The sequence below is a fragment of the Anthonomus grandis genome, chromosome 5, assembly GCF_022605725.1.
Source record: "Anthonomus grandis grandis chromosome 5, icAntGran1.3, whole genome shotgun sequence".
NCBI lineage: Eukaryota > Metazoa > Arthropoda > Insecta > Coleoptera > Curculionidae > Anthonomus > Anthonomus grandis.
This window is the reverse complement of record NC_065550.1, coordinates 31,877,944-31,895,564: the sequence shown is the minus strand read 5'-3', so window position 1 is coordinate 31,895,564 and position 17,621 is coordinate 31,877,944. Positions and strand designations below refer to the sequence as shown.

General features: G+C 28.7%; 1 protein-coding gene and 1 long non-coding RNA gene across 6 annotated transcripts in view; one reads left to right on the top strand and one right to left on the bottom strand.

The window, feature by feature from the left end:
* Nucleotides 1–27: 27 nt before the first annotated feature.
* On the top strand, nucleotides 28–7,119 carry LOC126735960 (uncharacterized). 3 transcript variants are annotated; one of them, XR_007660566.1, is made up of 7 exons: nucleotides 28–340; nucleotides 1,164–1,272; nucleotides 3,291–4,402; nucleotides 4,484–4,705; nucleotides 4,775–5,132; nucleotides 5,214–5,436; nucleotides 5,500–7,119. It is a non-coding gene; the product is annotated as an uncharacterized LOC126735960 (long non-coding RNA). The 3 variants fall into 3 exon arrangements; XR_007660567.1 differs by having other exon boundaries at nucleotides 30–340; nucleotides 3,291–3,503; nucleotides 3,894–4,402; nucleotides 4,484–5,132; nucleotides 5,500–7,114; XR_007660565.1 differs by having other exon boundaries at nucleotides 4,484–5,132; nucleotides 5,500–7,118.
* Nucleotides 582–17,621, bottom strand: part of LOC126735959 (guanine nucleotide exchange factor for Rab-3A-like) — a 46,389-nt gene continuing 29,349 nt past the window's right edge. For all 3 annotated transcript variants that reach the window (XM_050440082.1, XM_050440084.1, XM_050440083.1), the window contains exons 5-10: nucleotides 14,346–14,532; nucleotides 8,583–8,734; nucleotides 8,207–8,421; nucleotides 8,042–8,141; nucleotides 7,915–7,981; nucleotides 582–1,099 (exon numbers count right to left, since the gene is read on the bottom strand). In XM_050440082.1, the coding sequence (XP_050296039.1) occupies nucleotides 1,020–1,099; nucleotides 7,915–7,981; nucleotides 8,042–8,141; nucleotides 8,207–8,421; nucleotides 8,583–8,734; nucleotides 14,346–14,532 (801 nt within the window). In that variant the 3' untranslated portion in view covers nucleotides 582–1,019. The remainder of the gene's footprint in view (nucleotides 1,100–7,914; nucleotides 7,982–8,041; nucleotides 8,142–8,206; nucleotides 8,422–8,582; nucleotides 8,735–14,345; nucleotides 14,533–17,621) is intronic.

The following is a 17,621-nucleotide window of genomic DNA, read 5'->3' as shown; positions in this document are numbered from 1 at the left end:
ATGCCTGTTATACAATTTTTATTTATTACGCCTTCCATTATTTATATTTGTAATGTAATAAGCTTAATAAGCTCATAAATCGCACGTTATCACTTTTGTGTTTTACGAAGTGATTGTTATGGTTATTTTTTGAGTTAATTATAATGTGGCGCCCAACTAATGTTATCAATTAAGTTATATGTAAATTCTATTGAGATCTGAACGTACTCTAAAAGATTATTGGGGATATTTTTGAGTCAAGGTTGTCTTGTGACATCCCAGGAATGTTTCAGGTCTTCTGGGATTTCAAATAGTGTATTAAGTACGTATATCAGTTTAGAAAGTTACAAAAGGAAACCCGGTACGTAAAACTCAATTAAAATAATATATAAAAACGATTAAGATAAATTGATATTAATTAAATTTTGCCCCACTGTTGGGCGCCAAAATTGTACTTTCAAATAAAATGGGGGGAAAAAATAACACATTTCCTATTCAAGCGTTTATTGTTTCTCAATTCCTAATTGCCCAAATACGGACTTTTTTTATATTAGTTTATTTATTCAATTATAAATAAATATAATATTTTCCATGATTTTTATACGAAATTTCATCATAGTAATGACCTTTATTAACCTTATCGGCTAAATTATATACTAATAGTTCGCTTCTTTACATAACTGAGATTAATATAACAATAACAGTTTTATATAAAAAAAATATAAACTAAAATATTATGCAATAAAATATCAAATATATACAACTCATACACATAAAATATTTAAAAAATATCGTTTTTTTTTACTACGTAATATCTTTGGCATTAATTTTTACATAATTTATTTTAACAAAATATTGTAGCTAATTTTTATATTTTGGCACAATAGTTAACAAAAGCTTAAAAAACGAATAAAGAGTGTCCCAGAAAATAGCAAAATTCTGTATTTAAATAAACGATGGATTTTTGGGACGCCCCGTACATGGTATATACAGGGGTGGTGCATTTTCTATTAAAAGCCAAGCGCCTTAAGTTAGAAATATTAACTGGTAAGTTCTAATCCTAGTCGAGCAAGTGACATGTTCTTGCGGAGTTTGATGATTTGCCAATAAACGTCGTGAGCTAAAAAATGAAAAAAAAAATTATTAAAATTTCTGTAAAATATTTTTTTAATGATTATTTTTAGTTCACCAGGCCGAGCATTTTAACTCTGCCGTAAGATTATATAGTTACCGTGGCGCAGGAACGGTACACGATTTTAAAAGGAGATTTCGACATGAAAGATTTTTTTTAATGTAAGCTTAAATGAAAATTTAAATTTCTTTATTAATTTTGTTTTTTTTTCGCTCTTATATATGAAGTTAATTTTTCTTGAAGTTAGAGAAAAAATTATGAAAATATTTTTTTATAACTACAGTAGTGGAAAATGTAGAGCAACATTTAATAAGTTGCTAAAATAAAATATTAGATGATGACTTTTAGCATAAAATTTCTGTAGATAAAAACATATGGTACTTATAAATAGTTTGCCAATAAAAACTGTTAATTCTTATCTCGTTTTACCAAGGGACACAAAAAAGAATACTTCAGAGTGGAAAAAAGTAAAGCAACATTTTTGAAATATTTCTCAAATCATGCAAAATATTTTACTTAGTGTTAGTTTAAACTGATAAGTTGATGGTATTTGGCTGCTTAAGATGCCTCGCGGTAAACATTTTATCTGTCGATATTAAAAATAGAATTGTTGATTTATACAAAAGTGGTCAAAAGCAGATTGCTATTGCAAAGAATTTAGGTTACATAGATCTATCGTGTCCCGTATAATTAAGCAGTTTCATATAAATAGCGATTTATCTGTTAAGAAAAAGTCAGGGAGACGTAGAAAAACCACTCCATATACCGATAAACAAATTATCAAAATTGCTAAAAATGAGCCTTTTCTGAGATCCAATAAGATAAAGCACCGCATATCCGAAGAGCTTGGAGTAAACGTGACTTCGAGGATGGTGAGAAATAGACTATTAGAGGCCAAGTTATTTGACAGAAGACCTGCTAAAAAAACCGCTGCTGTCAAAAAAAATAGACGTTCCTGGAGCGATGAATCCAAGTTTTGTTTGTTCAAAAGTGATGGATTTGTGTATGTTAGATGCCCTGTCAATGAAACTCAACCCCAAGTATACCTGTCCAACAGTGCAACATGGTGGTGGAGTAGTAATGGTTTTGGGATGCTTTTCGGGCTATGGTATGGGCCCCCTGTATAAAATAGAAGGTATAATGGACCGGTTTCAATATAAGGACATATTAGAGAGCCAAATGATTCCATATGCTGATGATACTATGCCTTTAAGACATTTATTTCAACAGGATAACGGTCCCAAGCATTCTTCTCGGTTCGTAAAAGCTTGGTCCAGAAAGGAAAACATTAATGTAATGGAATGGCCTTCACAATCCCCTGATCTCAATCCAATTGAGAATCTGTGGGACATCTTAGATTCCAAAATCAGAGGAAAATCAGCAAGAATTGTTTGAAGCATTGAAGGAAGCATGGGTGAATATGGATCCAAGGATTATTTCTAAGCTAATAAGATCTATGCCAAAACATTGTGAAGATGTAATTAAGAATAAGGGTTACTTTACAAAATATTAACTTATGTTTTTTTTTATTTATTAGAAATAAAATAAAAACGAATATTAAAAAATGTTGCTTAACTGTTTTCCACCTAAAAAATAATTTTTTAATACAAAAATATCAAGGACAAGGAAACATGTTTTTTTTCTTAATACTAAATTGCTTGTGTAATAATAAATTACTGGAATTAATTTTACTTCTGGTTTACATTCACTGCTTGAAAAATAAAGTATTTTCAAATGTTGCTTTACTTTTTTCCACTACTGTATTTCTAGTTCACCAGGCCACGCATTTTTACTCTCACGTAACATTATATAGTCACCGTGACGCAGGAACGGTACACAATTTTAAAACAAAATTTCGACTTGGAAGATTTTTTGTTAATGTAACCTGATGAATGATAAATATTTTAATTTTTTTTTTGTAATTTAAAATTTCTTTGTTTTCATATATGAAATTAATTTTTCTTTAATATATTTGAAGAAAAAAGGAAAAATAGTAAAAATATAGAAAAATTAATTAGCATTTAAGTGGTATTCAGAATGCTATTTAATTAGAAGTATTTTAATTTTAAACAAAGTTAAGGGAATCAATTTACAGAATAGTAAAAAAGACAAAATAGTAATTTATTTTGAATCAAGTGAATACAAAATAATTTTTTTAAATTCCTTTTTTTATTTTCAGTTTCGTGTTGTAACCCAGTATCTTCAATATTGCGGAGGGTTGTTGGGTGGGGTCAGAAATAAAACAGAAACCTGTTTACCTAAATGTCGACTTTTCGACTTATATTAAGTCATAGTAGAGTAAATTTGGTGAGAAAAGTCGCTTAGTTCTCGAGAAAAAAAAAACCGGCGTACAACCAAAGGAGACTTGGTGGAATCCATTAATAATGTAATTGTGCGTATGAAACCTTTTTTTACGACTGAATGACCGTTTTTTAAGAAAACGTGTTTTTTTACGTCTCCACCGCCCTATCTCTAAAAGTACTTGTGCTATCAAGCTAATTTTTTTTATTAATTAACTGTAATTTTGTAATTAAATTAACAGCGCCTCAAAAAACATTTCACGTTTACCCAATTTTGTTTTTTTTTTAATTTGTTAAATAATAAGAAACTGAAACTTGTTATTTTCAGAAGCATAATTTTCAGCAATCGACAAAAAAGTTTATTTATGAAAATTTGTGTATACATGCAGCGTATGAAATGAAGCCAATAGTTTATAAAAGTTAAAAAAAAAAATGTTTCAAATATCTTTGATAGTATTGAGTCAGCAAATTTTTTTTTATAGGCCAGAGTTGTGTTTTTGGCGGCGGCGGCGGGCTATAAATAGTATTGCAGTATTATTGTATTATTCGTACGCACCTGCAGTATTAATCGGAAGTCATTTCTACTAGACTGAGTTGTTTCATGTTTGTGTTATTATTTACTTTTGCCCAAGACAATGAATAAGAAAACTGTGTATAATAGTGACAAATCTATGATACAAAACCCAAGAATACAAGGTTTGCTGTCTTTAATATCAAGTGCAAAAAAAAGGCAAGATAATATTGGAAAAGAAATTCTGGCAAAAAAAATGGCACACTAACAGTAAAATATCATATAGACTGTCGTAAATCTTACACGAGTTTTCAAAATATTGATAATAGTAATAATAGGGAGTTAGAAAGTGGTGCCAGTCCTTCGAACTATTCCGCTAAGCGTTTTAGGTCCAATGGTTTTGATGTTAGGAAAATGTGCCTTATTTGCAACAGTAGTGGAACTAAAAAAAAAAGAAAAACTTGGTTGCCGTTCAAACAGGTAATATTACGCACCTATAAGTTATTTTAGTTATTTATAGGATTTTTTCACGGTACATATTTATACCTCTTTTTTTTGTAGTAAAAAAAATATAATCATTCTTCAAAAATTGTCTGATTTGCCATTGCTATCTAATGAAGAGGCATTAAAGATTGTAACAAAGCTAGTCCTTCTATTATATAGAAATAAAGATAAAGATGTCCAGAAATTAATCGATCTAAGGGTTAAGCTAGCGACATTAACAAATAAACCATCATCGGAACTTCCTCCAACTGAAGGTGCTTTTTATCAGCATTTTTTAAGGTAAACAAATTTTTATTTCTACTAGACTGAGTTGTTTCATGTTTATGTTATTATTTACTTTTGCCCAAGACAATGAATAAGAAAACTGTGTATAATAGTGACAAATCTATGATACAAAACCCAAGAATACAAGGTTTGCTGTCTTTAATATCAAGTGCAGAAAAAAGGCAAGATAATATTGGAAAAGAAATTCTGGCAAAAAAAATGGCACACTAACAGTAAAATATCATATAGACTGTCGTAAATCTTACACGAGTTTTCAAAATATTGATAATAGTAATAATAGGAAGTTAGAAAGTGGTGCCGGTCCTTCGAATTATTCCGCTAAGCGTTTTAGGTCCGATGGTTTTGATGTTAGGAAAATGTGCCTTATTTGCAACAGTAGTGAACTAAAAAAAAAAGAAAAACTTGGTTGCCGTTCAAACAGGTAATATTATGCACCTATAAATTATTTTAGTTATTTATAGGATTTTTTCACGGTACATATTTATACCTGTTTTTTTTGTAGTAAAAAAAATATTATCATTCTTCAAAAATTGTCTGATTTGCCATTGCTATCTAATGAAGAGGCATTAAAGATTGTAACAAAGCTAGTCCTTCTATTATATAGAAATAAAGATAAAGATGTCCAGAAATTAATCGATCTAAGGGTTAAGCTAGCGACATTAACAAATAAACCATCATCGTAACTTCCTCCAACTGAAGGTGCTTTTTTATCAGCATTTTTTAAGGTAAACAAATGTTTAAGAAATAATAATATATATTATAATTTAATATGCATAAATTTCCTGCAGGTGTATGTATCAACTTCGAATATGGTATAGCAGTGATATCCCAATGCCAAGTATAAAATACAAACGCGTCAGGATGGAATTTAACTGAAGATGTATGGACTCCAGTTTTTTCGGATGATAAGCCAATTCCAGATTTTGTTCGAAAATCATTAAATATTTATTGTTCTGATAAAAACTTTAACAATAAAAAATGTACTTGCATCAAAGAGGGTTTAAAATGTTGTATCGAGTGCAAATGCCGTTTTTGTAGTAACGTTCTTGAAAATATCGAGATGGATGCGGATGATAACAACGAATTAGAATATTATTAGTGTAGCGTTTATTAAACAACCACAACATAACCATTATATTTAGCTATATTTATTTATCCAAATAAGAGTTTTATTTCAGCAAAACTTGTTTATACTCATTTTTACTTCAATAATACATGTAAGTAGGTATGTACCTATGTGTGAGGCAATTAATCCATTTATTTATTTAGCAGTAAATTATCATTTTTAATTTACTTTAAAAATGATAAACCACTTATTTATTATAATATATAGATCGGTACCTATGTATGTATATATATGGGTATATTATACATATACAAAGCCAACTAAATATTTAAAATGAAACACATCAGTACGTACTTATTATTACAAACAGTCACTTCGATACCCAATCGTTGCAGCGGACTCGACATGACAGCCGCGCTAAGCGCGCAAATCCAATTTTGCCCATAAAAAAAAATTCACTGACTCAATACTATCAAAGATATATGAAAAATGTTTTTTTCAAAAACTTTTATTAACTATTGTCTTCATTTCATACGCAGCATGTATACACAATTTTCATAAAAAAACTTTTTTGTCGATTGCTCAAAATTATGCTTCTGAAAATAACAAGTTTTAGTTTCCTATTATTTAACAATTAAAAAAAAACAAATTTGAATAAACGTGAGATGTTGTTTAAAGCGCTGTTGTTATAGCTTTAATCTAAAAAAAAATGTACTTGATAGCTCAAGTACTTTCAGAGATAGAGCGATGGAAACACAAAAAAATGTGGATTTCATAAAATCAATTTTTTTGAATTTTTTCCGGATAAAAAACATCTCGACCACCGGAAAATGTCGTAAAACACGATTTCATATGCCATGTAACATACTTAATGAAACCCAACATGTTTCACCAGGTTGTACTTCCAAAAAAAAAATGACACCCTAGACCCCAGAATTTACTCCACTATCATCCTCAGGACACTAAGTCTAGGTTTCTTTAGTTATAATTAAAATACATTTATAATAGGAGCGTAGAATTATTTTTAACATGAGTTAAATTATAGGTGTTATTATGGGCAAACTAGATCAACAATGTTGATTCTACGCCCAACAACCCGGTCCTTTTTTTAGTTTTTTTAATTTTTAAATCTTTAACATCCTTTAATTGAAAAAAAAATATTTTTAAATTATTAAAAGAAATAAAATAAATTCTTTGAAGAAAAGCGAAATTTCGAGATATTTTATTAAATATTATAAATGTTTTTTTTTACGAATCTACTAAAAAATTAAAACAAAATTAATTACAAATTTAAAAAAAAATCAGCAAAAGTTTACATTTAAAAATAGTGAGGAAAACAGTTTAAAAAAAAATAAGAAATTTAAAATAGTTTTTATTTATTTATAAATTACGTTTACCATACCAACATTATTATTAATATTATAAGTATTTTTATTTTTATTAATTTTTGGGGAAATTTTTTGTTTTTGTATGTAGGTATTTATGCTAAATAAAGATTATTATTATTATTATTATTTAAATTTTCAAATCCTGGTAAGAAAAAAAAAATTATCATAAAGTAAAAAAAAACAAAAGGAAACTCTAAAAATTATATGATTAAATGTATGTATGAATTAAAAAGAAAATTTAATTGTAAAAAATAATAAAGAAATTTAAAAAAATAAGAACGTAGATTTTAAGGAGAAAATAATTTTTTTTAATAAATTCGCCAATTTTTAGTGGTTTCGAGAAAGATAAAATTCAAAAAGAAAGTGGAAATTTCCAAAATAATATTTTTATTTTTTAATGAGGAAAAAAAATTATAACAATCTTTATTTAGTAACAAATTACTACATACATAAACAATAGAAATTAATTTTATAAATAGATGGTTGTGTAAAACAAAACAATTGATGTTATGATAATTTAAATCGATTGCATAATAAACCTATTGTATATATGGTAAACAAAAAACAACTAATATTAAATTATTCTCCTTTACGCTTTAATTTCTGGAAAAAAAAGCAAAATTTCGTGATACTTTATTAAAGATTATCAATTCTGGTAATAAAAAAACGCATTTAATGGAAAAAAAACCAACGAAAGATTTTTTTATAAATTTATCCAGTCTCCTTTCCGTTATCCTTTAAATACTCACCAGAACTCTTAACCAACCCCCGCTGAATATACTTCAAATAATTTAAAAAATCACAGACAGCAATTATCTGAAAAAAAAATTAAATTAAAATAATTCAAAAAAAACTACGCAAAACAAAACTTCTCACCCTATTCCTACATATTTGCGATATAGTATACCAGGTGTCGTCCTCGCCGACCCTCATACGATAAAAACATAGGCGTGGCACTTGCAAGAGAGCACAAGTCCTAGAAAATTTAAAATTACAAAAAATACAAATATATACAGAATGGGGGAAAAACAGATAACGTACTTGGGAAATATCGCCTTAGTTTTATCCCCCACAGCCTCGACAAGAACAGAACCGTCCTCCACGGATATCAACAGTTTCTCCATTAAGTCTTTGTTGCTAAACTCCAGGCACATGGTGATGTCTTCGCGATAGATCCTCTGGATAAACGTGTTGGTTTTACTTAAAACTGGATCTTTACGCCAGGTCAGGAATTCTTTGTGGAACACTGGATCAACCTGGAATCAATCATTTTTTTTTGGTTAATGGCTTATTATAACTTGCCAAGAACCTAGTAGGTAGGCATTTTTATCTCAAGATATATTTCATCTAAAGAACTTTTTTTGACCACAAATTGTAGGTAATTTTATTCACTATAAAAAAATTCAAGAATTTATACCTCTTGTTCGTCTTTACAATCGATTTCTACCGTGGAAATCGCGATTCCGGATGACTCCTTTATAGGGGAGTCCGGGGGTGAGTTTTCCCGCCCGTACCGCAGGTTATAATGCGACGGGGATCTTCTGTGTTTTTTGTTAAATATTGCCACACCTGAAAACAAAAAATTCTAATTAAACTAAGTAGTTTTAATGCTAATTAATTAATTATCGATTTTGGGGAGGAATCTAGGCCAAAAGAAAATAGGCCGGCGTGAGTCATGTTAATGTGGAAAGTTTTGCCTAGCCTAGGAAAATCACGATATTCTTCTGTATTCCAGTATGGATCTTCTAGGAAAGTTTTCTTCCTGTAATGTCGTCATTATGTGACGCATGTAAAGGATAAATATAGAAATGAGTGCGTTAAATATGGAAACGTTATTATTAAGGCTAAAAAAGTGATTACAATCCAGGGTTGGATAACGTCGGCTCATTAAAGAAGGATTTTTTTAATTTCTTGCAGGTAGTCGAAGTATCTAGAAACTTTCCAGGCATTTATACCAGGAGATAAAGATTTTGGTACTTACAGGCCGTTATAGTCATTTTTGCAAAGACTGTAAGGGTAGAATCGTTATTAAACATTTTTTGAGAATCTTCACTTGCCTGGAATATTAACAAATTATTAATGAAATTCCTAAATTTTTCTTTTTTAAATGTAGTGCCTGAACAAAATAATATTTTTTAATGTATGGAAAAATAGAATAAATACCCGTGGAAAAAATCTCGAGTTTTTAAGATGTTTTGTTAAAAAACCAAAGGAAAAAAATGTGATTTAATGCAAAAGACTGCCTGCAAAAAAAGGAAAGATGAACAGGGATTTATTTCTGAATTTATTTGTTTGAAAAGTACACTAGAATAGGAAAAACCTATAGTTACTAAACAGGCAAACACTTGAGTTCTTCCAGGCAGTTACAGATAAAGAATTTGGTTCTTACAGGCACTCGTACTCTTTTTTTCTGTCTTCAAATGCCTGGAATAATAGGAAATTACTAATTAAATTGACTAGAAAACTAACTCAAAAGTTGCCTGGAAGAGAAAAAAATGTGTCTAAATTGCCTAATTATTCCTGGACAAAATATTTCAATTACCTAGAACATAAAAAATACTGGAAAAATAGGTATTAATTCAATTGGTAGATTTTTGTTTTTTAAATGTAGTGTCTGGACAAAATCATATGTTTTAATATATGGAAAAATCGAATTAACACCTAAGAAAAATCTCTCTCTGAAAAGAAGAAGTTTGAGTTAGTGGAAAAGACTGCCTGGAATAGGAAAAACCTGCAGTTACAAAATAGAAAAACACTTTTTTCTTCCAGGCAGTTGAACAATTATTTACAATCTTGATAACAAAGAATATATAATAAGGTAAACATTAACATAAAATAGGCATAACTAAAATGGATACGAGGGATACTTTTTATCAATTCTTGTGTCTTGAATAAAAATAATCATTAACAGGAAATTAAGATTTTTTAGCATATTGTATTTTGAACTATTTCTTTAATTAGACAAATAAACAATTAACTAAGAATTTATTAAATCACTTTTTTTCATATAAAACGGTGATTAATATTGCATGTAGTAAGTCAAAAAGATTTAAAAATTTAGTAGAATTTTATTAATTAAATCTAATTAAACTAAATTAATAGTCATAAATCATAACTTTTATATAGAATCCTGATTACAAAAAATATATAACAATATTAACATAAAAGTAAAGATTCTAATCAGTCTTTTTTTTAGCCTTCAACTGCCCGGAATAATAAGAAATTGTTAAGTTTCATTTCTTACGCCCTTGCACCTAAAAAAGTAATTTGACTTTTTTTGATATATATTTATTTTATAATTTGTCAAAATTATCATCCACATAAAATTTATTTTAATTTTACTAATTTTTACGCACTTGTTACCTAAATAACTATTTCAAAACATTATTGCCTGGAAAAGTAAACTGTGCCAGAAATACGTGAATATATATGAAAAGATTAAATTGATTATTAAATTAGCTAGAAAATGACAAAAACTTAAGTAACTCAATGGCTAAATGTTTGTTTTTTAAATATAGTACCTGGAAAATAGCAAAAATTAATTTTGTGAGGACAAAAACCTTTTTTTCTCATTTAATTAGTTAGACACTCGTAGAAAAAGTGCTAAAGGTGCAAGCTTTACAAAATATTTATGAAACGTTTTTATAACGGCTCCAAAAAGAACCTATAAATGCTTCATCTTATCCCAGTAACACAGCTGTTATAAAACAGATTCATAAATTTTGATTAGACATTTATAAATGTTCTCAAAACTGTTTTATTATAGTATCAAGCAACCTTTATAGAGCATATCTAACACGTGATTTGTTTTATAATATGCGCCAATTCCATGCTTGTAAAAGATTTTTTTTTAAAGCTTATAAAGATTAATTTTTGGAAAATTTTCATTCAGGGAACTTTTTCTGAATGCAGTTGTTTGAAATATACACTGTATAGGAAAAATCTGCAGCTACAAAATAGAAAAAACCCTTTTTCTGTCCAGGCAGTTGGAGATGAGGAATTTGGTTTTTACAGGTACTTGCAGACTTTTTTCTTTAATTGTCAACTGCCTGAAATAATAAAAAATTACTATTTTTTTTGAAAAATTCAGTTTTTTAAACGTAGTTGTTTGGAGGAGCAAATTGTATCTAAAATGCCTAAGAAAGGTAGAAGTAGTGGAAAAATAGAATTAACTACCTCAAAAAAATCTTCAGTTTTTAAACATGGAAAAACAAAAATTTAAGAAATGAGGTAATAGAAAAGACTGCATGAAAAAATAGTAAAAATTAACAGCAAATTTTTCTATATGTAGCCTGCTAATGAAACTGCTAGATTTTTCTTCTTTAAATATATTGTCTGGAAAATCATATTTTTTAATATTTGGAAAAACAGAATTAACACCATGAGAAAAATATTACTAGTAGTCTTTTTTCTGCAATACAAATGATTTATATTAAAATTTTTTGCAAATTTTGTTCTATGGGTTTATTTATTTTATAAGTTATTTGTCCTCAACTCTCACATTTAAGTGTCTTATCGACTGCTGCTTAAGTCTCTAATAACAAAAAACTAACCTCAAAATACCTCTTTCCGATCCATCATTCATGGCATTTCTTTTAGCAAAAAAAAAACAAACATAATTGAAAAATGATGTTAAAAGAATCAAAATTACTTCATATGCTTGGAAAAAAGTGTCTGTATAAAAAGTTTCACTGATTGAAAGTGCTGCTTGGAATAAATCTGAAATGGTCTTTACCTACCAGGGAAAAATTTAGAAATTACATTAAAAGTATCTGGACGAAGTTCCAACTGCACCTCGCCTGGAATAAACACAAAATTGTCTTCAGCTACCTGGCATAAGCCAGAAATGAACAAGTGCCTGGAAAATTCCAGTAATTAAATTTTTAGTATCTGAAAGAAATCACAACTGCGTCTTTTCTACATGGAAGAAAATCTCTATAAATGCACAGTGCGGCCAGGAATAAACCAAAAATGATCTTTTACCGTTTTTAAGATTTTTTCTTACAAGACCAAAGAAAAAAAAGTTGAGTTAATGGTAAAAACGACCTGGAAAAATTAATAGGAAATTGTTCAGAATGTAGTTGCCTAAAAGGTATATTGGAATAAAAAAATCTTGCAATTACAAAATAGGAAAACCCTTTTTTTCTTCCAGGCAGTTGGAGATGAAGAATTCGGTTCTTACAGGTACTTGCAGTCTTTTTTCTTTATTTTTCAACTGCGTGGAATAATAGGAAATTATTAATCAAATTTCTTGGAAGTGGTTTTTTTTTTAAATTCAGGTGCCTGAAAAAACCATTTTTTTTTCTGGAGAAAATCAGCACTGAAAAAAAATTGTGAGTGGCGGAAAGAGAAAAAAAAATTCAACTGGAAACATAAAAGATAATCTAACTGCCTCATTTATATCTGAACGCTTGGAAAAATTTGGAGTTAAGATTTTTCACACGGAGCTACACCAGACTCAAGAAAAGTAAATTTTAGTTGATGAAGGCTTTAGGCTGGCATATATTGTGGAAGAAAGGTGTCCAAATAAATTCAACTGTCTGGAAAAATAAGATATTATTAATAACTGGTTAATTTAAAAAAAGACTGACTGGAAAAATAAAAAAACCCGCAAAAAATGTTTGCCTACATTTTTTTCCAGGCAGTTGGAGATAAAGTATGTGGTTCTTACAGGCACTTGTAGGTTTTTCCATTAGTATTCAACTACCTGGAATAATAGAGATTTATTAACAACATTTCTTGAAAGTGGGATTTTTTTTCAAAATGTAGGTTCCTGGTCAAACCAACATTGACAAAAAAATTTGATGGAGGGAAAAAGAACAAAAACTGGTAAAATAAAAAATAATCAAACTGTCTGATTTATTTCCTCTATGAGGTCCCAAGGAAAGCCTGGAAAAATCTGATTAACGAAATATATCTTAATCAATAATAAGAAATATGTCAAAAAAGTCTTTCATCGTAAATTTAAGTGCACATAACTCTAATAAAGTGGCTGTCATTTAAAATCCATTAGTACTTTCTTAAAGTCAGAAAATCCTGTTTTATGTAATACCTAAAATAATCAGTGTATTAGAGGTTCGATTTCCGCTACTTTACCCAGATGTTGTGCGTCCAATTTTATCGATAAAAAAACCATATAAATTGTAATTGCTTTTATTGCCATTTATTTGTCGAATTTTTCTGAGTAAACTGAAACCCATTTTTCTACCACTTTTAGACCCTCCAGATGCATAAAAGTGGTCTTATTTTAAAGGTGATTAAAGTTACCAGCTTTTAAAACAATTTTACTAAGAAATTACTCAAAATAATACAAGAAAAACTTTGATTTTAATGAAAAATGTAAAACTTTAAGCATTTTATCAGTTATTATAATTTTTTTTTAAATTCTTATACCAAACTCGTAAAAATTCGAGAAATTCATAAAAATTTGATATGGTTCCCATTCACAGGGGTGAAGAGTGGGTTCCCCATTTATATGGTTTTTTGTCGATAAAATTAGACGTAAATACGTGGTTAGAGTATCGGAAATCGAACCTCTAACACATTGTATAATATGCTACCAAAGAACACGACATGTTTTTTTCTGCTCTTCTGATTTTGGTTAATTCTTAATTTTTATCCTAAATTAGTGTTGATTTTTTATTATTTTCTCAGACTCACTATTTTTTTTTATATAGCAATTCTTTTATAGTTCATGCATTTGTACTTATACATTTGTATATTTAATTTATTTCCCTGTAACTGGGTATTTGTAACCTGTTGGAAATAAAGCTTATTATTATTATTTTTATTATTATTATTATTATTAAAGGCTATAATAAAATAAAAGGCAAAATTAATATTGGTTAACTATAAACAATATAAATTGCTTTTTTAAATAGAATTTAAAAAATGTAACGTTAACATAAATATTAAATTGCTTATACTGAATCATTTTAAATTACTCCACGATTCATTAAATGTGCACGCACAGATCGTATCCCATATTTAAATAAATTTTAATTTGTCTGGAACAACTGCTTCATGACCAACGAGGCAAGAAATGAATTTACTCACTAAAGAAACTTTATTGAATATCATATAATAGCTTGGAAAAAAGTCCATATATTTTATTCACTGGAAAACTCCCCGTAGGCTTTGGAAAACCTCAAAAACATAGAGAAACAAAAACCGCACTTACCCGTTTCGTCCTTCGAAATCTGAGGATGCAAATGCGGATTCGGACTGCTGGGTGTCGACGTCAAAACCAACGTCTTCAGTGCCGCTACTTCCGCAGTCAACACATCGACCTTCATTTGACTTTCTTTTAGGGCTTTTTCGGCTGCAGCCTGTTTTTCGTTCGCCTCTCGAACCATATTGTGGGCCTCCTAAGGAGAAAAATACATAGGTACAATTTATTTAGAAAACAAAACACATAATTAAATATATATTAAAAAAAAACATGACTGACAGGTGTGAATGTTATTTGTCACCCATTAATTGCTAACGTCATTCATTCTATCCGGATGTTCGATTGATGAAGACGTGTTTACAGTCGCTCTATTTCATGATCTATTGACAGTAGTAGATTTTATTAGCTTACAGCCTCATGATTTGAAGAAAATAATTTTTAGATGACGAATTTGTTAATAATCAAATTCAAGATGCAAGTTCAGGGATTGTCGACACACAGGGATGTCCACTTCAACTATCTTAGTTAAATTGTCAATCATCAATACCATCAGGAAGCTCTTGTTCTAATATTCCGATATAAATAGTATTGATAAATATTCTTTTCTCTTAGACAATAGAAAAGGCATTTTTGCTAGGTGATTTGTCAATTCTTAAACCAGACCACAGCTTTATAAGGATTTAAGGCACTTTTTCCTAATTACCATATCCAAACACTCTTCAAGCCATACTTTCCGATATATATTCTTTCAATTGTGAACAAATTAAACCAATTTTGGAACACCTTAAATTGCAGGTAGAGTTTGTGTGTGAACTAGAAAAATCCAGTCAAAGAATTTTAGGGTTTACAGATAGAGTTTTAATATTTAGGGTAAAAACTCCAACCAATCAAAGTTCCTAAAAACTATATAAAATACCAGTATCCTTTTAGTATCTAAGACAGATTAGGATGAATGTCTGTGCAACTATTTGTTATCAAGGTAGTGACAACACACCAACTCCATATCATTTTGTTATCATGTTATTTGATGTACCACGACTCATTTGCTTAAGAATATCAGAAATGCACGAATTAAAAACAAAATTGAATTTAACAGAGGAAAGTTTGCATTAGTAGGGTACATAAGGCGTTTTAAGTTGAAAATTTAAAAAGGATATATAAGTGTCTGAAAGAGACTTAAGCTTTAAGGGACAAATTTCAATTTTAATGACACCTATTTAGCAATAAAGCAAAATGGGAGCTTTGTGTTCATCATGTGATTTAAAATCGAAAGCGATTCTTACTGCAGAGCTTTGTCATTTAATGGATAATTTTTGATTTTATTCTTGCAAGGCCTTTTAATGTTCTAAGGATTCTGCTGTGCATTATCGGTTGATTTGTCTCATTGGGAATCATAATCTGACAATATAACAACGACTGGTCACCAGACGCTGTCTAAATATAAGGAAAGATGCAATATAATTTAACTAACTCTTCTTTATGTTTTTGGTTTTCTAATGTTTTTCTTTAGAAAAGAATTTGCGGCTATAAAAGCAGTTGTTTCTTCATAAATTTTAATTCTTGAATTTGATGCATGGCTTTTGAACAATGGAACTAGAAAATTGGGTAAAGTATTCTAAGGTGATGAAAGGAATTAAAGTATTTCATTTTATTGTAGTAGACCAGGAAATTTATTTTACTGTAAGTCTTTCTTTTCGTCTGCATTAATTATTTTTTGATATAACAGAACACCAATCTATAAATTTTCAATAATAATTATTCTCAACTAGGGATAGTAACCCTCAGTTAAATTTAATTTTTTTATACGCAATTCGAAAAAAATATAGCAAGAACTTCGAAAGAAGGAAGAGAGAGTTCAAAGTACATGTATAGTACTGTACGAGTCAAATAACTTTGGAAAAAACAGAATCAGGTCAGTTTGTTATACTCTATTTTAAAGAACCTTATGGGTATGATTTTAATTTAAAACATATTCCTTTAACCAAGAATTATCCTACTAATATATCTTCCCAACTAATTCATCCAGTTACACTCCAGCAGTAACCCACATAGCAAACATATATTATATGTAAATGCTATGTATATTCATAATATCCTGACGTATATACATAAAATGTTTATTTTTAATGCTGTGTTTATTTTATGGATATGAAATAAATATACATTTGTCACATACTAGGTAATACATAGAATATCCTATTAGTATGTACAGTGTATATCCTGAATATACTAGATATTTAAACTATATCCAAGGGTTATATTTTATGGATGCCTCATAAACATCTATTATATTCTATGTATCTATTACATGTATCTTTTTAGAATATACAAATACATTTTTAATATTCCAGGATACATAATACATATTTCTAAGGTATATATAGGTACATATTTCCATGAAACATGTTCTGGATATATCATATATGCATAATTTCTTAGGTAGCAACATGAGGTCTTGAATACGTCGGTTTTACGGTCGTAACGTACAAATGTCACATCCGAAATGAAGTCCTAAATAAAGGCTAAAAGACGTCTTAAACGGAATTGAAAAAGGTTTCTGGAAGACGTCAAATACTTACATAGGACGACATTTAACGACTAATAGTACGTAATTTTAAGGTCTTCTAATAATAATCTAATATAAAGAGTGTAAATAAATAGATGCGAAAAAATTGAGAGGTTGATTCTTGGGTAAATTTTAAGAGAAAACTTTTGAGATACTGGATGGTAAAGATTGAAAAAAAATATTTTCAACATTTTTTATAATTATTTAATATATTTTTCTTTCATTTGGTTTAAAACAAATATTAGAATCACATCTAAATATTAATAATAAACACATAATATATTTAGGTAGATCAATTTAATTTTTTAATCGAATACGCAACCTCGGACAAAAGAAAGTCAGCAGATCAGATTTGCTCAAAAATAAATGAAAATGACAAAAAAAAAATGGCGTACCATATTTTTCATCAAAAATATTTAGTTTAAACTTTACACGAACGTCACTGCTACAAATTTTAAAAAATACTGAGCCTCAGAAAATGCCTTTTGATACATAGAAAATACATACCAAAAATTACTAAAATATCTATAAAGGTTTCACAGGTATTCTAAAAAAAAATATATTTTTCTTCAGTCTTTACTACCCATATCTCAAAAGTTAGTACTTTTAGGACATACGTTCATAAAAAGTTTTTTTATTAAAATTTACCCAAGAATCAGGCCCTGAATTTTTTTGCATCTATTTATTTACACTGTGTATATACATAGAATATACACGAT